Source organism: Oryctolagus cuniculus, chromosome 11 (assembly GCF_051225735.1).
Source record: "Oryctolagus cuniculus isolate XC-2025 breed Fujian yellow rabbit chromosome 11, ASM5122573v1, whole genome shotgun sequence".
In the NCBI taxonomy this organism is placed as follows: domain Eukaryota; kingdom Metazoa; phylum Chordata; class Mammalia; order Lagomorpha; family Leporidae; genus Oryctolagus; species Oryctolagus cuniculus.
Genome location: NC_142877.1, coordinates 24,786,978 through 24,809,366, shown reverse-complemented (window position 1 = coordinate 24,809,366; position 22,389 = coordinate 24,786,978). Strand labels below are relative to the sequence as shown.

General features: G+C 58.1%; 1 protein-coding gene and 1 long non-coding RNA gene across 2 annotated transcripts; both read left to right on the top strand.

The window, feature by feature from the left end:
• The first annotated feature begins 393 nt into the window (after positions 1-393).
• Positions 394-7,212, top strand: LOC149123378 (uncharacterized). Its single transcript, XR_016215877.1, has 3 exons — positions 394-507; positions 1,556-1,694; positions 6,109-7,212. It is a non-coding gene; the product is annotated as an uncharacterized LOC149123378 (long non-coding RNA).
• A 10,174-nt stretch (positions 7,213-17,386) lies between these two features.
• Positions 17,387-22,127, top strand: LOC138844257 (latherin-like). Its single transcript, XM_070051562.2, has 5 exons — positions 17,387-17,483; positions 18,418-18,562; positions 19,689-19,766; positions 20,684-20,788; positions 21,974-22,127. The coding sequence occupies exons 1-5, from the start codon at positions 17,387-17,389 to the stop codon at positions 22,125-22,127; spliced, it is 579 nt and encodes a 192-aa protein (XP_069907663.2).
• The last annotated feature ends 262 nt before the right edge of the window (positions 22,128-22,389 follow it).

Genomic DNA, 22,389 nt, shown 5'->3' with positions numbered 1-22,389 from the left:
CCCATCTACCCCCTCCGTACCGTCCTTCCGTTCAGCTCTGGGGCCTGAGATGAGGCGGGACCCACGGCTGCGCCCACCTCTGTGCCCAGACGTCCAAGGCCAAGGACAACAGCCCTGTGCTCCTGGCCGTGCCCACTCTTTTCCAGTTTTATTGACAAAAACTAACAAATTCCAAGCGGTTACACAACACCAGGAAGGCTCGCGAGGCGCATCTGGAAGAAACTGAGATTCTACAAACATCCCCGAGGGGTCATGAACCCTGAGAAAGGACCTGAAATGACGGAAAACCAACACCCTGAAGCTGGGCGCCAGCGCGGGCTCTTACAAAAGCAGAGGGCGTTGTCCTGGCCCTTGCCCAAGAGGGACCCTGCGCATCCCCTCAAGCCCAGGAAGCGGCACAGGACAGGGACAGAGGCCTTTGTCTCAGAGCACAGCGGTGGCATTGAAGAGTCCAGACTCCAGCCTGCGCGGCTGCAGTGGAGCTGGTGTGGAAGCCAGAGGTGGGAGGTGAGGTCCCGGGGTGGGGGAGGGCTGGGGCCCCCGGGGGGCACGGCTGGGGTTGAGCCGCTTTTCTATGCACGATGGGGAACGCAGAGGGACGGCTTGGGCTGCCGTGTGCAAAGGAGGCAAGTGCAGAAGCTGGGCACCTGCCGGTCACTCAGGCCGCAGCGGTGGTGGCCGAGGAGCTGGTGGGCGTGGTCAGACTCTGGAAGCCGCTGTGGGTTTTCTGACAGATGGGCTGTGGGAGATGAGGGAAGGGGAGCCCAGGGTGATGCCAAGGCTGGGGCTGGGACAACGGGGTGGTTCGCAGAGCCGCTCTCAAGCCGGTAAGGACAGGGTCTTGGAGTGAATTCCCTCTGACCCCCAAGCCCAGAACTCCAGGGCGAACCAGGGCTTCAGGCACCTCTGTTCCCCTCTAAATCTTATCAGAAAGATCCGTCCACCCTCCACCTTTCCTTCACACACTTGTGTTATCAACAAACACGGATGCGTACCTGCCCCGCGGCCAACACGGAGACGCCGGAGACGTGATGATTCCGTAGCCACACGCCTGGACCTCCGGGAGCTCCTCGTTTGGTGGGAATCCCGGGCTCAGCCACCCTCACTCACTCATCCCTGCAGTCCCTCAACCACCATTCATTAGCCCTCGGTTCCTGCCAAGCAAGCATCGTCGTAGGGATTGAGGTTGAGCTTGCCCTTCAGAAAGTCCTAGGCCAATTGGAGAGCCTAGGGTTAGCCGTCCTCACTCATTTGTTCATTCATCCATTTACCAGAGTCACCAGGACCTGCTGGATGACCCAACAGTGGGCCCTGCTCAGTGTCTCCAAGCAACAAGACCGCCCCCTGGAGCCCTGCCTCCCCCGCCCACAGTTCCACCTGCTGCTCATGGGCAAACCCTGGTGGCAGCTGCCAGAGCCAGTCGCGGCTTCACACAGCATGCCGGGGGCTAACTCTGGTGTCATCTTCCTGCAGAAAACCATGAGCCCACCTTTCCAGGTGGCTACCCTCACAGCCAACTGCCCAGGCCCAGTCTGACCCTTCTCAACACCTGCAGGTGCCGGAACCCGAGATGCGTATGCTCTGGAGGCCCCTCTTCCTCCTTGGATTGCTGGCCTGGCCCTCGGCCCTGCGTATGCAGCCGTGGCCTGGCCTGGCCAAGGCCCACACAGACAGCAGATCCACCCTGGCAAGAAGTAAGCACAGCCCTGTCTGCCTGCTGTCGGTCGGGTGGGTGGGGAAGGTACGGTATCCTCTGGGCTCCCACCCCCGACCTGCTGGGTGACTGTGCTCGGTCACTTTGCCCCTTTTCTTCTTTCCTTTCTTGGACCTCAAGTGCAAAACATCGGGGTTAACTATGTCACCGCATAGCGCATCATCATGGTCACAAGCCTGCATCCCCGCGAGGCCCCTCCTCTGCTTTATTTGTGCGACTCCCCCCTGTATTCCTGGTCCCTCTCCCACTGCGCGGTCGCTGCATGTGTTGGATGCGTGCGTGTGGTGCATTGAGCGATGCCGTGTGCCTCTCATCCTGGTTCTGAATGTTTTCTCTCAACACTGCCGTTGACATCTACGCTGCTTCAGCCGGAGCAGAGACTTCCTTAAGCTGCGTGCACCTCCGGTCACCTCCCCTAGAGCTGGACACCGAGGCCATCCCTACTCTCGCTGCTGTAAACTGTGCTGAGATGAACACCTTTGCCGTGTCCATGTCACAGTCTGTGGGAGAATTCCTCTGGGATCTACTCAGAAGGACGAGGGCAGGGCTGTGGGCAGAATAAACTCCATTCAGCCCAAACTGCCAGAATCCTCTCCAGAATGGCCGTGCCCGGCTACCCGTGGCCCACACCTGCGGCCCCTCTTCCTCAATGCTGGGGAGGGTCTGTCCACATCAGCCTGCTCTGGCTGCCCTGGCAAGAGGTCACAGGCTGGGGGCTTCAGTGGCAGACACTTATTTGCTCACAGTTCTGGAGGTTGAAGGACCAAGGTCAAGGTCAAGGTGCCTGCAGATTTGTTTCTGGTGGGGCCTCCTTGCTGGCTGACAGACGGCTGTGCTCTCAACACTCCCCTACACCGCCTGGCCTCTGTGTACCCGGAGAAAGAGGTCCCTGTGTCTCCTCCTCTCCCTGTGGGCACCAGTGCTAGCCATCAGATGAGGGTCCGCTCCTATGACCTCATTTAACCTTAATGACCTCCCTGAAGGCCCTGTCTCCAACTCCAGTCACACCGGGGAGAGACAGGGACATGACTCAGCCTGTACCACCGTCTTCTTACTTTTTGCCAATCTCATGTGTAGCTGAGAGACAGCTAACGTCTTAGCCTGACCCCGTCTGCTTAGTGGGAACTCTGAGCATCTCATCGAAATGTTTTGACCATTTCAACTCTTTTGCTTTTTTCTTTTTTTAAGATTTATTTATTTATTTGAAAGGCAGAGTTAGAGACAGAGACAGAGGCAGAGAGAGAGAGAGAGAGAGAGAGAGAGGTCTTCCATGTGTTGATTCACTCCTCAGATGGCCACAATGGCCAGAGCTGGGCCAATCCGAAGCCAGGAGCCAGGAGCCAGGAGCTTCTTCCAGGTCTCCTACATGGGTGCAGGGGCCCAAGGACTTGGGCCATCTTCTACTGCTTTCCCAGGCCACAGCAGAGAGCTGGATCAGAAGTGGGGCAGCAATGCTGGCCCCATGATCCCTTTGAATTCCCTGTTATCCATTTTCAGTTTGCTCTCCTATTTTATTTTTCATCCTCTTTGATTTGAGTATCAATATATTCTTAGCATCAGAATCACTTAAATCACTGCCATTCCATTCAGCCCTTGGGTCCTGTGGGAATTGGCTCCAGGACCCCGGCCCCTGTAAGTGCAAAACTCTGCAGGTGCTCACGTCTCTTAAAAAACGGCGAAGTCTTTGCGGGCAACCTACACAATCCTCCTGAAGATTCAAAATCGTCTCCAGATGGCTTCTCTCGCCTGCTCCAGCTAAGTGCTGCTGCACTGCCGGGGGCATGGCGGCACGAGAGCACGCACGTACTCAATGCAGATGCCCTTTGCCTTTGCCTCCAGTATTTCCATCTGTGCCTGGTTGGTCTGCCCAGGCAGGGCTGGGGGCCCCTGCATTTCTCCCTGATTGCCCTGCCCTGTGTTGGTGGAGAGACAATGTCTTCTAAGTCACTGCTAGTTCATGGCTGTGTTGGGAGAATCTTGAGGCCTCGCCCCACCAGGTGATAGCCTGCTTTGTGTTCTCTAAGAGCTTTATACTTTTGCCTTTCTTATTTAGGATTTTAATCCATCTGCAGGCCATGCTGCTTTGAGCCATCTTAGTATTTCTAGAATAAACCCATTTTTAATAATGTACTGTATGTTTATTAGCTAATTATGTAAGGATCTCAGCAAATTCTTAAACTACTATTTAACTTTCTTTCCTTGTGCTACCCTGGGGCTAGGTAAGCCATGCTAGCCTTGTGGAATGAATTCCTTTTACTTTCCCTCTTTTCTTCCACAGTCACTTCTTTTAAAAAAGTTTAATAAATCTCTTCCATAAAGCCTTGTAGGCCAGAGATGTGGGGGATGGGATCTTCATCTTTTCACACCGAAACCTGGCATCGCAGGGCTTGCCATAAAGGGATCCCTCTCATTTAGGTTGTTAATTATATTGCTGTGTAGCCGTGGGCTCAGCTATCCGCATCTGTACAATGGGTGCAGTTAAAATGCTAGTTCCTGAGGCTGCTTTTCAGATGTCAGTGAGAGAAAATATGTGTGAGGTTCTGCCAGCCGTGGTGTTGGCCGGGACACCGAGCTGGCCTCAGAGCCGACTCAGAGCCCTGCTGGGGCGCTCGGCCAGGGAGTCACAGGGCTGCTCCCGATGACTGCTTGATGATAATAATAATAATAATAATAATAATAATAATAATAGGGTGGTGAGAGCGAAAGCTGCTGATTCTCACGGCCTGGCCTTGGAGGTCACACGGCCCCACTTCTGTGTGCGATTCTGGTCACACAGCTCGTGAGGTCGGTGCAGATTGCAGGCGAGAAGTATGGACTGCGCGCTGCGATGGGCGGCGTGGGGCTGGATGGGTGTGTGGTCATCTCCCACCCACAGCTCGCTCGCTGGCCACGAGGCCGGTTAGCGCAGGGGAAGGCTGTCGGGGTGGCTCGGTGCTAACGTGATGCCACCGCCTGTGACGCTGCCATCCCAAATTCACTTCCATCCCAGCTTCCCGCTGATGTGCCTTTGAAGGCAGCAGATGGCCCAAGTCCTTGGGTCCCTGCCACCCCAGTGGGACACCTGGATGGAGCTCCAGGCTCCTGGCTTCAGCCTGGCCCAGCGTGGGCTGTTGCTGTCATTTGGAGAATGAACCAGCAGATGGCAGCTCTCTCTCACTCTCTCTCTCCCTTTGTCACTCTGCTTTTCAAATTTAAATAAAATAAATCTTTTTTTAAAAGAAGTGAGAGCTGACTTCCCAGGGGCTCTGTCTAGATGAGAACTCTGCAGACACACACAGGGAGCAGACGTCTCCCGCAGAGACCACGTGGGCACGCGTGTAAGCCCACAGCAGCCACACGCACCCTTCGACATGCACAGAATGACGCGCCAGGGACACACAGACACGCACGCATTTGGAGCAGTTTCGGGAAGCCACACTCCCGCCCAGGTGCCTGGTGTGAATGCACATGGCCTCCTCAGGCCTCCAGGGCAAAGCCTGCCCTGCCCTCCCCAGCTCTGTCTGTCCTCAGTCTCTCCAGCGTCTGCCCACCCCTGTGTCAGCCCACCCCGCGTCCTGGATCCCTAGCTGCGCACCTGCTCCCTGCTCCTGGCTCCTTCTCCAGGCCCCAGAGCCGTATCCCAGGGGAGGGCCGGAGCGCCCCTCCACTGGAGGCCTGCAGAGTAGCCAGGGGGTGGTGGCAAACGTCAGAGCCCTGGCTCTGTCACCACCCCGGTGACCTCGGGCTGCGGTTTCCAGATCTGCACACTGGAGACCCTCAGGCTTTTGTCCACCTATCTGACAGACAGCGACCCACCCCGAGGGATGCCCACAGCCCACGTGCAGAGCAGAACCCGGGCGGCTCCCGTGCTCTGGGTGTGCCCTGCTCACCTGTGTACATTCATTCTGAGGTCACAGTCAAGGCCACTGGTGCTGCCCACGGTCAGGGTGAGTCCTCCAACAGCGCTGGGCAGCGGGGTCTCCAGCACTTCAGAGGCCCCAGTCTGGGCTGCTGGAGTTGGACGCCCCTGTTTAGGAAGCTGGTGTGGAGGGGTGGCCATTTGGCAACGTAGTTCAGGCACTGCTTGGGACACACCTCCAGCTCATGTTGGAGCCCTGGTTCCAGTCCTGCCTCCGCTCCCCATTCCAGCTTCCTAACGCAGACCCTGGGAGACAGCAGGGGAGGCGCAAGTACTTGGGCTCCTGCCACTCATGTGGGAGACCCTAATGGAGTTCCTGGCTTCTGGCTTCTGTCTGACCAAGCTCTAGCTGTTGCAACCATTAGGGGAATGAACCAGCAGATGGAAGATCTCTCTCTTCTCTCCCTCTCCTCCTTCTCTCTCTCTCTCTCTCTGGATCTCTGCCTTTCAGATAAATAAATAAATCCTTTTTTAAAATTTTTTTGTTTTTTGACAGGCAGAGTGGACAGTGAGAAAGAGAGACAGAGAGAAAGGTCTTCCTTTGCCGTTGGTTCACCCTCCAATGGCCGCCGCGGCTGGCGCACCGCACTGATCCGAAGCCAGGAGCCAGGTGCTTCTCCTGGTCTCCCATGGGGTGCAGGGCCCAAGCACTTGGGCCATCCTCCACTGCCTTCCCAGGCCACAGCAGAGAGCTGGCCTGGAAGAGGGGCAACCGGGACAGAATCCGGTGCCCTGACCGGAACTAGAACCCGGTGTACCGGCGCCGCAAGGCGAAGGATTAGCCTAGTGAGCCGGAAAGAAGAAAGCAGCCTGAGACACCGTGTCCTCTTTCTGCTGGCCGGCATATGGCTTCACCCCTTGGATTGACGAAGGCTCGTCCAAGCCCTGCAACACGGCAAACAGCACCGGAAAGGGGGGAGCAGACATTTAAACTATATGAACACACATGAGTCACCGCTCTGGCCTGCAAACCCAGCCTCTCCTCGCACTGCTCTGCTCCCGCGGCCCCCCACGGGCTCCAGGCTGCTCTGCCTCCATGTGGAGATGCGCATCACAGCACCTGAAGAGTTAAAATTGTATGTGTGCGGGTGTAAAAAGTTAAGCTTAAGCTTACAGGTTTAAACCTTCCTGGTACAGCTGTAAAAATAAGACAGAGTGAAGTAGCACCTTGACAGTAGGGACTCCATTTTGGAGCACTTGAGACTCCATTCTGAGAAAGCACCCCCCCACCGTGAGACTCTGGTCTGAAACTATGATCTCAAATAGTCGGACAATAGCAGTGCACTACATCACCCTTGGCAACGCACAAAACCCCCCTAGCATGATTGCTCAAACTTAAAAGTAGAAAGGTTGCACCTGGGTTACCTGGGCTAATAATAAAGATGTGATTTGTCTGTGTCTTACATTAATGTCAAGTCCTAATTGCTAATTGTAATATTGTAAATGGTATTGTCAAGATTATGATAAATATTAATTTCACTTAGGTTTTGGGTTATGTTGACCCCAGTAACCATATATTCTCTTTTGATTTTATGTACTCTCTTGATTTTAGCAACCGTGCATAGCAACCATGTATTCCCCCCTTCCCGGTTTTGCAGTTTTTGCCTTTATAAACCCTAACCTTTGGTTATTCGGGGCTGCTCTGTTCATGTATGATCAGACAGCCCCAGCATGCTGGATAATCAATAAATCTTTAACCCTTTGCTGGTTGCATGAGAGAAAAGTCTCTTGGAGTCGTCCCTCGGGCAGTGGGCTTTTTCAGACTCTAACACACCTTTGCACCGGCTACACCAGATGTGTATGCCGGCGGGGGGGGGGGGTACCTGTGAGCACGGGACAGTGCCACATGCAGCCGCGAGGACCCTGCTCCCCTGGGGGCCCAGGCCAGCACCCCGGCAAGCAGGGCCACCAGAGCATATCCCGCCTCATTTCAGAACTGCCTGCTCTGCCAGGTCTCTCCTTGGGGGAGCGTCATTTCTGGGCAGGAGGGGACACCTTGCTGGACGCATGCACCTTCCTGGGCCACGCCCCTCCCTCTAGAGTGTGGCCTGCCCCCACCTCTGTCATCACAGGGAGGGATGCCGGGCTGCCCTTGGTGGCACTCCAGCTCATGCTCCATGGTAACAGCCCGGGCGCACGTGAGCTCTGGGGGAGCAGAAACCACCTCTGCTTATACAAACACTGAGCCAGGCAGGCCTGTGGTATAACTGGAGCTACATCGGGGAGCAAGACAGGGAAGGGTGGGGTGGTAGAAGGCAGGATTAGACAGACTGGTGACTCAAAAGCCCCCTGTGGACTATCCCCCCACCCTAAGCGTGGTGCCCTGGATCAGGTCTAAAATTCACACTTACCTTGCTTGTGCGCAACGAGCTAAGGGTTAGCGGGGTCCTGCCGTGAAACGTTTCAAAAAGACCATCGTCTAGGAGCACACGCAGAGGCTGGGCTGTGCACCCCAGGGCCGCCTGACCTCTGACGTCAATGTTCCACACCGAGACAGGGGCTATGGAAGGAGCCATCTGTGAAAGATGCCCCACCTCCAAGGCCTTTCTTCGACAGTGAGCGTGGGGGCAGTGGGGAGGGGCCGAGGCAGGGCCTCCTCCGGGCAGCCACTCCTAAGGCCACTCTCTGCTGCGCAGCCGCAGAAACCCAGCAGCCCCTGTCTGTAGGGTCAGTGTGGTTCTCCTCCAGGACTACGCTAAGGATGTTCCAATGCTGGGGGCCCCTGTGGGGGATCCGGACTGAGCTCCGGGCTCCTGGCCCAGCCCTGGCTACTGTGGCCGTTTAGGCAGGAACCAGCAGGTAGAAAACCTCTCTCTCTCCCCATCCATGTCTCTGTCTCTCTACCTTCCAGATACAATGAAAATGAGTTCCAGGAAGTGGGGGCTGGTAGGGGCGTCCTTGGGGTCCTCCGGCTCTGCATGGTCTGCCCGCTGCCCTCCCTCACCGGCAGGGAGCTGTGCCCCAAAGCCGCTTTCTAGCAGACAGGGGTCCCTGCAGGTCTGCCTGGTAATGACGCACAAGGAATCCCAGGAGGTCCTGGGAAGCCCACACCCTCGGCCATGGGTGGGATGCAGCAGCCAGGCCAGGCCCGCTGGGTGCACCTGCAGGGAGCCCTGAGCTCTCTCAGGCAGGAAACCCTCGCTGTGCTATTGTGTGTTCTGAGAAGTGGGCGGCGACTGCCCCAGCTCTTTGGAGGGACAGGGAGATGCTCTGCTTTTAGAGCCAGGTAGCCCTGAGTTCCAACTGCGTGTTCCGCTGTCGCTCGGAACCTGTGGGAGTCTCGCTTTCCTAATCCGCGCACGCCCCCGAGCCCAGGGAAGGGGTGGGCAAAGCGCAGGCCCTGGCCAATGAGGAATGAGTGGATGCCCTCGCCTGCCACTACCTGGACCAGCCAGGCGTCTGCTTGGAGTGGCGACCTGGGGGAACCTGCAAGCTATGCCCCCTGCAGGACTGGGGACCAGGGGAGTCCTGCCTGGGGTTCTGCCAACCAGGCCCAGATGCCCGGCACAGCAGGGCGCCCGTGGTGGTGCCCAGGGAGCCGGCAGAGCAAGGCCCCCTGGCTGCACTGGCCACTGACCCGGAAGTGAGGCTGTGGCTGCCTGCACGAGCCGATGCTCCCATGACCAGTTCTGGCTGTTGGCCCTCTCTGGCCAGACCGCAGGGGTTAGATGAGGGCTTCCGGGAGGCAGTGCCACCCATGAAGAGTCTTGGGGAAGAGGGCGACGCTAGGGGCTGTGTGGGAAGGAAGGACACCAAGTCCTGCGGAGGCTGGGGCACCCAGTGCCGCGCGGGCAGTCCCCAGGGCCTCTCTGGTGAAACGGGTTCACGTGCTCCCTCTGCTGGTTGCGCAATAACAGCTCAGGCCGGGGAGCGGGGCGTGGATTGTTAGCTCTGCGCCTGGAGCCCGGAGCGCGCCGGATCTCGGTGTTGACATAACAGTGGCGGAGCGTTCGTATTTCACCGTATCTTTGTCAGTAAATGGACACTTTTATTTTCAATATTTACTCTGCATGGCCGTGAAATGAAGTCCATTCCGTTGGAAAGGCCAAAGGTGCCCAATTAGGGAATCAGTTGTAACAGGGATTCAATAGACTGTTTTCTGAGCATTCAAGAGAGAGAAAGAGATAAATGCTTGTGGTTTCCAGCCGGGTGAAAATACAGATTTTAGAATTGAGTTTGGTTGGAGTCACAGCATTGCAAAAAGCAGATTGGAAAAACAGCCTGAAAGGAGACACGGAAACTTGACCAGCGCCTCTGTTAGGGGCGACTCTCATTTCTCTGTGTTCTTGGGAAGGTGGCCGTGGATCTCGCCAAGCAGGGCTGGGTCGTGGATGGCTGGAGCTCAGCTTGGCCAGAATGTTCTCTGCTCGGCGCCAGCCTGCCATGGGCGCTGGACCTGCTCCTGCCACGGCAAAGGCACACAGCCTCCTGGTACAGAGTGGCCGACAGCGAGGCTGGCAAGTGCAGAGAACAGCCCAGAGGTGGGGCTTCCGACTCAACGTGGAAGTGGGTGCGGTCACGGAGGGCTTCCTGGAGAAGGCACTGATTGAACTGACAAGACTGAAGGTCGTCAGGGAAGGGAGAGGAGAGCATTCCAGGCAGAAGTGACCAAAGGCTGGGGTGGGAATCAGGCGAGGCTGCCGCCGCCTGCGGGTGCGGGACCAAGTGGAGAGCAGGACCTTGAACATCTCCCTGGGGACGAGAGGATGGAGCTGCTGAGCCCACAGGTCCAGAGGTCTTTCCGTTTGGCAGCTCTCGAAAAACGAGGCCCTAGAGAGCTTCCACTTGTGTGGATTCCGTTTATCAATATTTGCCATCAAAGAAATGAACACAGAGGTTTCCCTCGATACAGATACAGATACAGATATAGATATAGATAGCTGTAGGTATAGAGATCTGTAGAGATGTCTGTCTCCGCTTGGACAGAGTGAGAGGGGAAAGGCGGGCCAGTGGCGGCGTTGACTGGCCGACCTGTAGACTGCACACAGGACCATCGGGTGAGGCACTAGGGAGCCACAGCGGGTTTCAGAGCTGGGGAGAGGCCCTCCCACTGGGCAGTTTCAGGCTGTGTGCCAGGTCAGGGATGAATCAGGTGTCTAGAAGGAGACAAAGGCAGAGGTTGGGCAGCTGAGAGATGCGAAATGCAGCCGCAGAGAGGTCGCTGGGGAAGGGGAGGTGAGCCCTGGACCTGGAGATAGGTGGCGTCTGGGGAACGGATGCTCCCGAGAGACGGCTGGCCAGAGGAGCCCTTCCCACGGCTCCCTCGTGGCCCCCTGGCCACCTGGGGGCCCCCAGACCAGGCCGGGGAGGGGGCAGAGCAGAGGGCCCCGGGCCTGCACCCACTCAACCAGGAGGGAGACAGCGGTGCGGGGAGGAGCGAGCCCTCGCTCTGTTTCAGAAGAGGGAGCGAGTGCTTCTCTTTGGTCCCTGTCTGCAGCAGGGCAGAGCCAGCGCGGCCATTGCTGGGCTGCTAACTGCCCCCTCCAGCCCGGTCTGTCAACCGGAGGCCTGCGGTGCGGCTGCACGGGGAGCGGCTGAGCAGCTCTGGAAGCTGTGGCCTTGGCTGTCGCCACCGCGAGCAAGCTGGCCAGCAGCCTTATGGCCCCACAGTCGCAGGTCTCGCTATCTGCCCTCATGAGTCAACATTTATGTCCAGGGACCGGCGCTGTGGCGCAGCAGGTAAAACTGCCGCCTGTGATGCCCACATCCCAGATGGCAAAGGTTCGAGTCCCGGCTGCTCCACTTCTGATCCAGCTCCCTGCTAGTATGCCTGAGACAGCAGCAGAAGATGGCCCAAGTGCTTGGGCCCCTGCACCCACGTGGGAGACCAAGATAAAGGTCCAGGTTCCAGGCTTTGACCTGGCCCGGCCCTGGTCATTGTGGCCATTTGAGGAGTGAACCAGCAGGTGGAAGATTGGTCAGTCTCCGTCTTCGTCTCTCCCTCTCTCTGTAAGCACCTTTCAAATAAATAAATACATTTTAAAAAATTATGCCCAAGGGGCCAGTACTCTGGTGTAGCCAGTAAAGCTGCTGCCTAATGTGCCCACAACCCAAATGGTCACCAATTCTAGTCCCAGCTGCCCAACTTCTGATCCGGCTCTCTGCTATGGTCTGGGAAAGCAATAGAAGATGGCTCAAGTCCTGGGCCCCTGCACCTGCGTGGAAGACCCGGAAGAAGCTCCTGGCTCCTGGCTTTGAATTGGCACAGCTATGGCCATTGCGGCCATCTGGAGAGTGAAACAGTGGATGGAAGACCTCTCTCTCTCTTTCTCTCTCTCTCTCTCTCTCTGCTTCTGCCTCTCTGTAACTCTGCCTTTCAAAAAAATAAATCTTTTTTTAAAAAAAAGTATGTCCAAGCTGAAGCCTGCCGTGGACGTACAGCTGTGTTCATAACTGTGAAAGCTCAGGAGCCATCAAGTGGGTGGCACACCATGGACACGTGGATGAGGGGGTGTTATTCGGTGCTGAGAAGCAGGTGCCAGCCAGCCGAGGAGACCGGAAGGGCTGTGAGCGCTCGTCAGCTCGTGCAAGCGGCCCTCGGGAAGCCAGCAAGTGCAGCCACGTGGCATTGTGTGGGAGGCTCAGCTATGGGGCTGGTGCAGATCAGTGGCTGCAGGGGTGGGCACAGGAGGGACGAGCAGGGGCATGGAAGGTGGGTGCTGCAGGGAAGCGCGCTGGCACCCACAGCAGCGGCAGACGCGTGTCATCACACCCACAGCCTGGGTGCCGCGAGAGAGCCGGTGTGTGAGCCCCGCCCGTCGGTGACCATGAGGCACCCACAGGGCCTTGCCGGCTGTGGCAGATGCAGCACACTGGAGAGCGGTGCTGACAGGGGAGGGTGGGGAGGCCCGGGGGCATATGGGAAGTCTCTGTACTGTGCTTGTGAACCCAATACTGCCCTTAAAACAATCAAGCTTATGTTAAAAAACAGCAGCACAAGAGCCTTCTATGGGGGAGGCTGCGAGCCTGCCCTTCCACTTCATCGAGCCCTTGATCCACCTGCCCTTTCGGCCTCCCCTGCTGGCTCCCTCGGCCGGCTCTGCACGAGGACAAGGGGAGGACAAGGAGGGAGCGTGCAGTGAGGTGCTGGTGGCTGGCCCGGAACTGTCCGGACATCCACGCGCTCCCGGACCGAGCGAGAGGAGCCTTCCAGCACCACATACGTGGGAGGCAGCGAACATCGGGGCGCGAAGTCAGGCCACAGTAGTGGGCGTGGCCCTGGGTCTGCAGGCTGGGTGCTGGGGCTCAGTGTCGCAGGGCTTGCAGCAGGGGAAACGAGGCGAGGTGAGCTGGGGAGACAGCATCAGGGGGCAGGCGTGCCCCTGAGGGCTGCCCCGGCAGAGGCAGACGCCAGACCTCAGAACAAGGGCTGGCCAGTGGCCAGTGTCGGGCTCTGGGCTCCAAGACAGACTCACTTCCGCTGGGTGGGTGTGCAGGCGAGCCTGGAGCAAACCATTCACTGCATGTTCTAAGGGGGAGATGGACACACAGAGCGCTCCTCTCCGCTGGGGCACTCCCCGAAGGCCTGCAACCAGGCTGAAGCCAGAGCTGAGAGCCCAGTGCAGACCTTCCCCGTGGAGGTCAGGGGCTCGCCTCCCTGCCTGCCGTGTGTGCACCACCAGGAAGGCGGGGACCGGTGCATCTTGGGCACCGCACACACACTCCCTCCCGTTCATTCATACTGAACTTGGATTTGCAAGGCCTTCGCTGTCTTCCAGGGGGGCCATCAGGGCAGCTTGAGCAAAGGCCCTGAGGCAGCAGGGAGCCGGGCACTGCAGGGGAACAGTGAGTGGGCGGCAGTGGGCTCAGGCTGCGTTTGGGGCTGATTGGTGAGAGCTTCTCTGGCACTGCCCAGTCTCTGCCCAGAAAAGCACAGCACTCAGCTGTCCCCGCTGTCCCTTCAGAGCGCGCCACAGAGAGACCTGTTGCTGACCGCAGCGACGCGCCTGTCCCGTCTCTGCCCGGTCCAGGGCTGTTTTTTCCTTCAATCGAAGCCAGGAGCCAGGAGCTTCTCCGGGTCTCCCATGTGGGTGCAGGGGCCCACGCCCTTGGGGCATCTTCTGCTGCTTTCCGAGGCTCGGTAACAGGAAGCTGGATCAGAAGTGGAGCAGCCGGGACTCGAACCTGCACTCACATGGGATGCCGGCGTTGCAGATGGTGGATTAACCGGCTGCGCCACACTAGCCCCATGTGAGCATGCATTGTTTGAGACATCTGAAATCCGTGCTGTCTCAGTCTGTTTCTGTTGCTATACCAAGATCCTTAGACGGGGCAACTTACAAGTGCTAGAAACTTCCCTGTCACAGTGTGGAGGCAGAGAATCCAAGCCCAAGGCGGCAGCAGTCGCTGTCTGGTGAAGGCTTGCTCTCTGCTCCCAAGACCCTGCAGTGTCACAAGGGGGAAAGGGTGGAAGGGGGCTTCCTGTGGCATGGGGCAGGGGTGGGGGCTGGGAGGGCCAGGGCAGCCCCTGAAACCTTGCAATGAGGCCCTAATCCCAGACTCGGGGTCTGGGGAGGGGGGCGGGCAGAGTACTCACAACTTCCTCACCAGCCAAGATCCCCTGGGAGTCCCCCGGCCTGGGGCAAGGCCAGCACTGCTCTCCTGCTGGAGTGGGAGCCCATGACAGACAGCAGGTGCCATGGGCCCCTGACAGCCTCCGTGAGACAAGGGGACAGCCAGCCCCACCCGGGAGGACGCTCTGTCCCCTCTTGGCTGGCCCCAGCTGCGGCACAAGGCAGAACCAGAACCACGTGCGATGCTGCTGCAGACTTAGCACCGGGACCTCGGCAGAAAGTGTCCTCTCTAAGTCTTGGTTTCTCCTCTGTAAGGTAGAGCTCGGACTCACTCCTACGGCACGGGCACGGGGACTCGCTCAGCTCTTGGAAAACGATGCCCATTGAGGCTACTGTTGCTGCAGAAGGGGAAGCGGAGCCATGGCCAAGGTCAGCCGGCCGTGGCGTCCCACTCAGAGCCCCCGGGCCCCCACTCAGCTGTATGGATGAGGAAATGGGCTCAGGGCAAGGTGGTGGGTGCGAGAGCTGCACCCACGGCCCTTCTGGCGTGCGCCACACACTGCCTGCCTCGCCAACTCCTGATGCGCGCCAGGGACAGCCTCACACACGTTGTTGACCTGCCCCGGGCCCTCCAGGCAGGGCTGTTTGATCTGGAGGCACCAGCTGGACATGCGGTCATGGAGGATGTTTCCTCAGCTCCCCGGCTCCCCATCAGCAGGGCCACATCTGCCCCCTGGGGAGATCACTCAGCATTTATAAAGCTCACCTGGTCGCACAGCCCATCAGCATCCAAGCAGCGGACTGGAGCAACCCACAGGACACCAGAGACAGCCAGGTAGGCACAGACACCCGACAATCTCACTCCAGCCTCCCTTTCCATCAGATGTTGAGTCAAACTCTACTCTTGACAAACACGGTCTGTTAGGAGTTGGTTTGGTTCTAGGGCAAAACATCAAAAACGACAGCTTTGACATGATGAGAAATCCACAGGTGAGCTGTGGATCCTGCCAGCTTGTCCCTCTGCCACCCCTGGGCTGTGGCTTTCATCCTCATGCTAAGAAAATTGTTGCTGAGCTCCATCCATCATGTCTTATATCTAATCTGGAAGGTACAGGTGAGGAGCACAAAAGCGTAACCCCCCTAGCTGGGTCAGGCTCTTTAAGGAGCTGTTCAGAACGACTCCACTTGGTTCTCCTGGGCCGGGCCTGATTGCAAAGAACTTGGGGATGACGGGTTCTTTGTGAGGCACATTTCTGTTCGCAGATGTGAAAGGATTCTATAAAGAAGGAGGGGGGAACGTGCAAGCCCCCCACCCCCGGCTTCCGTTCCCTTGCTGTGTCGGCGCTTGTCTCAGAGGGCGGGGCTGTCCCCAGGGCTTTGTGTGTCCCCAGGGGTCAGCGTCCAAAGGCTTCCCTGGTGACCTTCTCCCCTCCTGGCTCCGCTAGTTGCCTTCTACCCAGGGCAGTGTCGGGACCAGGGAAGGATTAGGAGTCCAGAATTGCCTTTCATTGTTGGATACGCAGAGTGACCTGTGAACGCAGGATAGAGTTCAGTACACACAGCTAGAAGGCAGAGAGTGGGATTCTGGCCTCACTCTGCACTGAGCCTCGATTTCCTGCCTGCAAAACGGACGTGGGGAGTAGGAGTTAGTCCACGTGAGTCCTCCACGCTCCTCTCCCATCCCCAAACCCCTGTATCTTCATGCAGACTCTCAGAGTGGCCCTAAACTGACCCTGGTTACCTGGGGTCCCCCATAGGTAGTGCCCCAAGACACCAAAGGGCTTGTGCCTCCTTATTACACTCTGTGGGTTTAGCTTGCCCGGCTGTCTGCCCAGTATTTGAATTTTAAGCCGCTGGGTCCACTATATTATTATATATCTGAGTCTGTTGGTCTCCGTTCATTGGCCTTTTTTTCTTTAAATATTTATTTATTTGAAAATTAGAGTTACACAGAGAAAGAAGAAGCAGAGAGAGAGAGAGAGAGAGAGAGAGAGAGATCCTCCATCTGATGGTTCACTCTCCAATTGGCCGCAATGGCTGGAGCTGCACAGATCCGAAGCCAGGAGCCAGGAGCTTCTTCCAGATCTCCCACATGGGTGCAGGGGCCCAAGGACTTGGGCCATCTTCTACTGCTTTCCCAGGCCACAGCAGAGAGCTGGATCAGGAGTGGAGCAACCAGGTCTCGAACTGGCACCCATATGGGATGCCAGCACTTCAGGCCAGGGTGTTAACCCACTGCACCACAGCACCGGCCCCGGTCTTTTTTTTTTTTTTTTTTTTTTTTTAAGCATTCATGCCTTGTAATTTTTTTTTAGGTGCTGGACATTGTGAGAAAAATTGCCGAGACTCTGAATCTTTTCCCAGACAGGAAGGAAGACACCTGTGGCCTAGACTTATTTTTGACTCAAGGAGAGCTGTTTTGGCTTTGCTCCTGCTCCTAGAGGGCCCTTCCCTGCCAACTCACAAAGATGAATCCTTAGAATTAGCAAATAAGATTCAGTAACATGATAGCAATTGGCCACACACAAAGGGTGCTGTGCTAAGTGCATGTGGAAAACTGACCACTGCAAGGGTGCTGTGCTAAGTGCCTAGGAAGAAGCTGAGAGGCAGGGGTGAGGCTGCGGCACCTGCAGCTCCCTGGTGAGGGAGCCGGGGCTCCACAGACCCAGGTGGCCCAGTTTCCCCAGCAGGCAGGCAGCAGAGCGGGGACCCCAGCCCAGACCTGTCTGTCCCTGAAGCCGTGGCAAATTCCACGTGTGCTCGTGTTCAGATGGGCAGCGTGCAGCCCGCACAACATGGGCACGTGGTGAAGACAGGGGCCCACATCCCACAGCCCCGCAGCTGGTGGGAGGGCAAGGGCTTCAGAGACTTCCTTTTTTTTTTTTTTTTTTAAGCAAGATTTATTGAAGTCAGAGGCCTCCAGCCAGAGTGGCCTGCAGGGAGAGGCCACTCGTGTTCCTGACGCTCCACAGCCTCTCCCTGTGTAGGGAGCAGCCCTGCCGGGAAAGCGGGAGCCACATGGCAAAAGCCCGCATGGCCGGCTCTCCAGGGCGTGAATCTGGGTGGTGCAGCCTGGGGCAAGTGATTCAACTCAGGGACCCTCCCTTTTTTGCTCTGTACGGGAGGAAAAAGCACGTCCCCTCTTGCACCTCGCGGCCCTGTCTGTAAAATGGGTGTAGGTGAAATGAAGTGAGCCCTGTGGCCGCTGCACCCAAGCTCTGGAAGACCTGTCTCTCTCCTGCTCCCCCGCAGGGGCCCAAGATGCTGGTGGTCTCCGCCCTCCTGCTCCCCTGCGGCCTGCTGGCCTTGGCGTCTGCTCAAGGAGACCCGCCTGCATTTTCTCCCCAGCTCACTGACGGTGAGACCGCCCTGCCTCGGGCCAGGCCTGGCCGGTCACAGCCCCTAGGACTGCCCTCGAAGGCCGGGCCAGGAGCCAGGGCCGCTTCTGTTCTCACAAGCCTGGTGCCCAGGACACGGTTCACCCTGCCAATCATTCACTGTCCCGGGCGGGGCTCCATGTAGTTCTCTTTCCCCGGCCTCCCCGCTTTCCTGTCTCCTTGCCCTGCTTCACCTAAGGGTCACCATCAAGGGGCCCGCACGCACAGGCCCCCGCCCCGCGCACCTGTCTCGCCACCCGCGCCCACTCCCATCTTGCCCCAGCAGCCTCGCCAACGCGTCAAGCATGTGCCTTTGCGGTCCCCTCTGCCTGGAGCACTCTCGCCCTCACCAAGGCTGCCTCCTTCCCGGCCAGGCCCTGCTCATGGCTCACCTGAGTGGAAAGGCCTGCCCTGACCTCCCCAGCCTCGCCCCCAGGACCCCAACCTCCCCACCAAGCAAAACCTAAGGGTGACACCTCGCCCAGCCTGCAGAGCCCATAGCCTTGACCAGTGCCCTCTCTGATTGGCCAGTGCGCACCTGACTGGCCACTGGAGACTTGGAAGCAGTCCCGATCCTGCACGTCCCCTTCCTCACGGTGTTACCATCTGTCACCCCCATCCCTACCAGGCTGCAGCGCCAGGGGAGCAGGGGTCTCCATCTGCCCTCCCCAGGGCACGCCCAGCTCTGGCCCAGCCCTGGCACACTGCAGACCCCTCCCAACATTTGCTGGATGATCGACCCTAGAACTTGGCCCAGCACCAAACAGGCCAGAAAGAAGAGAGGCACGAAGAACAAATGCGTGGGTGGGGCGTGCCCAGAGGTCAAGCCTGCACCTGGGGGGTCTCGGGCGTCTGGGGGTCTGACTGGGATCTGGGGGTCTGACTGGGGTCTGGGGGTCCCTGCCTTCTCTGCAGCTCTGGCTCAAGGACTGCTCCAGGAGGGCCTGCTCACCAGGCTGCAGACGGGAGACCTGCCGACTCTGCTGGGCAACTTCTTCAAATACACATTGACTTTCTGGGCAATCCCCGTTCACCCACACAGGGATAACAGAGATGCCGAGTGAGTGGCCTGGAGGGCTGGGCAGGGGGCTGCCGGGCTCGCTCCGTGCTTCCTGACTTCGCAGAGACCCTCAGCTGAGGGCCCTTCCAGCTCCGATGGCCTGAGACCCCCTGGCTGGGAGAAATTCCCACCCCAGGGAGAGACAGGAAACTGGGGCGGTGCTGCAGGGGACACAGAGGTACTCGGTGCCCTAGCCTGGGAAGAGACCCGCAGCTCCAAGCACGCCAACCTCTTCCGCTCTCTCGGCCTCACCCTTGCCCCTGGTAAATGGGAACCCCGACCTCTGCCCCTCGGCTGCAGCGTGCACGTGCTCAGCACCGCTCCCCAGTCCCAGCGAAGGCAACAAAACAGCAGAAATAGCAGTGACAATCATGTGGTCATCAACAGAGGCGATGTCATACGTTAGACAGACCGCCGGGGCCGGCGCCGCGGCTCACTAGGATAATCCTCCCCCTAGCGGCGCCGGCACACCGGGTTCTAGTCCCGGTTGGGGCGCCGGATTCTGTCCCGGTTGCCCCTCTTCCAGGCCAGCTCTCTGCTGTGGCCAGGGAGTGCAGTGGAGGATGGCCCAAGTGCTTGGGCCCTGCACCCCATGGGAGACCAGGAGAAGCACCTGGCTCCTGCCATCGGATCAGCGCGGTGTGCCGGCCGCGGCGGCCATTGGAGGGTGAACCAACCTCAAAAAGGAAGACCTTTCTCTCTGTCTCTCTCTCTCACTGTCCACTCTGCCTGTAAACACACACACACACACACACACACACACACACACACCACAAAAAACAAAAAAGACGGACCCTGGGTGGGTGTGGAAGACCCGGGTCCCTGGTCTTGCTCGCGTGTCGGAAACTCCTCCGCGACTCGGCCTGCGTCCCCTGTCTCAGCTGCTCCCCAGCCCGCTGCATCTTAGCGAAGGGCACGGCACCCAACAGTGGCTCTGACCAAAAATCTTGACATTGTCCTTGGATCCTCTCTGTCTCTCTCCTTCCTCTCCATCTCCCTCTTTCTCTCTCTCTACCCAAACACATACCCAGCCTATCAGCAAATCAACTACTCTGCTTGCAACACAGACCCAGGCCCCCTGTGGCTCGAGCCCCCGCCATTGCTCCCCCCACCCCCCGACCTATAGCCCCGGACCGTCCTGCTTCAAGCCCCAGGTGGCCCCCTCCTCCATTCCATTCTGCCAGCATCCAGAAGAATCTAAGAAGTAAGTCAGGGGGCTGGCGCTGTGGCGTAGCAGGTAAAGCTGCCACTTGCAACGCCAGCATCCCATATGGGCGCTGGTTCAAGTCCTGGCTGCTCCACTTCCGACCCAGCTCCCTGCTAATGTAAGTAGCAGATGATGACCCAAGTGCTTGGACCCCTGCCACCCATGTGGAGTTAAGCCGGGTCCAGTGCCGGCCATTGCGGCTATACTGGGAGTAAAGCAGAGGATAGAAACTCTCTCTCTCTCTCTCTCTCTGCCTTTCAAATAAATAACTAAATCTTAAAACAAAAAATCAGAGCAGATTCTTTAACTCCTTTGCCCCCACCTCCTGATGGCCTCTCACTGCTCTCAGAGCCAACCCCGAAGTCCTGGCCATTGGCCAACGAGGCTCCACACCATCCAGCCCCAGCGACCTCCCACCTCCCCGTTCCCTTCTGCCCTCACTGCCCAGCAGCCACACTGGCCCTGCTCAGACACAGGTGCCACCCTCAGGACCTCATACCTGTTCTGTCTGCTGTCTGACCCTGTCTTTTTCTTTTTTATTATTTCAAAAATTTTATATTTATTTATTTGAAAGGACGAGAGAGGGAGCTCTTCCATCCATGGTTCACTCCCCAAATGCCCACACCAGCCAGAGTCGAGCCGGGCCAAAGCCAGGAGCCCAGAGCTCCATCTGGCTCTTTCGCGTATCCGTTTATTCCTGTCTGCTTGGTGCTAGGCAAGGGCTGGGCAGGAGCATGCGGACATGCATGGTGGTGAGAGCTTCTTTTCGCTCAGGGCTGTGTCCCCTTGTGGGAACCACGGGAACTGTGCAGGTGGCATCGTGAATGCACCTGCTCTGCCCCACAAGGAGCAGGGCGAGGTCCACCTGCAGCCAGAACCACACCCTCCCCCTGCTGTGTGCTGTCTCCACCCAGGGTGCTCCTGCAAGAGCCTCGCCTCCTTCAGCTGTCCCTGGACCGCAAGCCTGGGAGCAGGGAGGTCACCCTGACCATCCCACTGGCCTTCACTATGATTGTGAAGTAAGTAAGCCGCAAGGCCGGGGCAACACCCAGGGTGGTACGGGTGGGAGGGGCTGGCGCAGGCGGGCGGGGCTGTGAGAAGCAGTCAGACCCATAGTGAACTCAGCAACAGTCTTGTGTGGTCCGGGGCAACCCCCTTGCCCTCTCCAGCCCTGGGGCACCCTGCATGCAGAATTAGGAGCCTGCAGAACCTTGGCTGCTTCAGACCTGGGCCCCTCTCGGGGAGGAGGCCCCTCGGTCCACAGGTCTCCCTGCTCTTGTGCCCCGAGAGCCCGCTTCCATCTGTTTGGACTTCACGAGCTGTGATGGAGCATGGCTCAAGACCAGAACACAGAACGCGCTCTGGCAGCCCAGCTGGGAGGTCGCCGCGGGTGTTTCCTGGGTGGTCTGTGCCTGTGTTTCCAGGGAGGGCAGGTGCCCCTCAGCTCTCCACAGCCTCCCCCGCTCCCTGTGCAGCCAGGTCCTCATCATCCTCCTTCATTCCCGTCTCAAGCCCAGGCCTCATGGCCATGGAGTTGGAAACGCTGAGGAGAGAACTGTCCAAGGTCCCATATAGCTGTCACCTCCTGCCCCATTCTGCCGGGTACCTTAGACCTGACTTCTCCCTTCCTAAGTGTCCCCACAGCCAGGGGTAGTGGGTGTCATTATACAGCCCGAATGCACGCCCCTCTGCCTTGGCCACAGGCCAGACACATGACCTGGAGAGGCCAAACCTGTTCGTAGGCTCGGCCCAGCCTTTGGAAAAGGAAGGACTGACTAGGAGTGGCTGTGTGGCTTGGCAGTGGGGCCACCTGCATGGCGTACTGGAGCGTCTGGCTTGAGTCCACGCCCTGCTTGCCTCCCAGGTTCCTGCTAACGCGCGTGCAGGGAGGCAGGTGGTGCTGCAAGTACTTGGGTCCCTCCACGTACCTGGGAGACCCGGATGGAGCTCCTGGCGTTTGGCAATGGCTGGACCAGCCCTGTCTGTTGCAGGCTCTTGGGGACTGAACCAGTGGGGAGCCAACCTCCCTCACTCTTTTTCTCCCACTCTGCCTTTCAAATAAAAATAAATTTGACAGGACGTGCTCTCAGTGGAGTGGTTTAGAGGGTTCAGTGCAGGCACGGGGACCCTGATTCTAGAAGCAGGTGGGGGCACAGCAGGCGCCGAGGTTCTCTCCCCCAGCCTTACGCTCCCCTCCCCAATAGCTTCTTGATCCTCGACACCATCACAACCGAGATAAGGTCAGACATCCACGTGCAGCTGGCTCTGAAGAAGGGCTCAGACGGCAGAGACCGACTCACCTCCAAGGACTGCAGTGTATCGCCCGAGGCCGTGCGGATACAGACAGAATTCTTGTGAGCTGCCCACCTTCTCCCTCCCTGCCCCGCGGGTTAGCAGGAGGCCTCTGGGAGGTGAATGCTCTGTTTCTTTGAAATTGTATTGTGGGGATGATGGTGTCGGTGACTTGAGCAGAAGTGCCCCGGGAATACCGAGAAGGAAGTGAGCAAGATCCCCTGCCTCTCTGTGGGCGTGGAAGTTACTTCTAAATCTTCTGCTACCATAAATAACCCCCGAACAATTTGGCTTAAGAAGATTTACTAAAAAGAATGATTTCCTGACC

What these genes read in the sequence shown, in the direction of transcription:
- LOC138844257 (XM_070051562.2), top strand. Translation starts at nt 17,387, where the DNA reads ATGCTGGTGGTCTCCGCCCTCCTGCTCCCCTGCGGCCTGCTGGCCTTG. An exon ending in AGGGATAACAGAGATGCCGA is followed by an intron (nt 18,563 to 19,688) that starts GTGAGTGGCCTG and finishes CCCGACCTATAG; the next exon opens with CCCCGGACCGTCCTGCTTCA. An exon ending in CATCCAGAAGAATCTAAGAA is followed by an intron (nt 19,767 to 20,683) that starts GTAAGTCAGGGG and finishes GTCTCCACCCAG; the next exon opens with GGTGCTCCTGCAAGAGCCTC.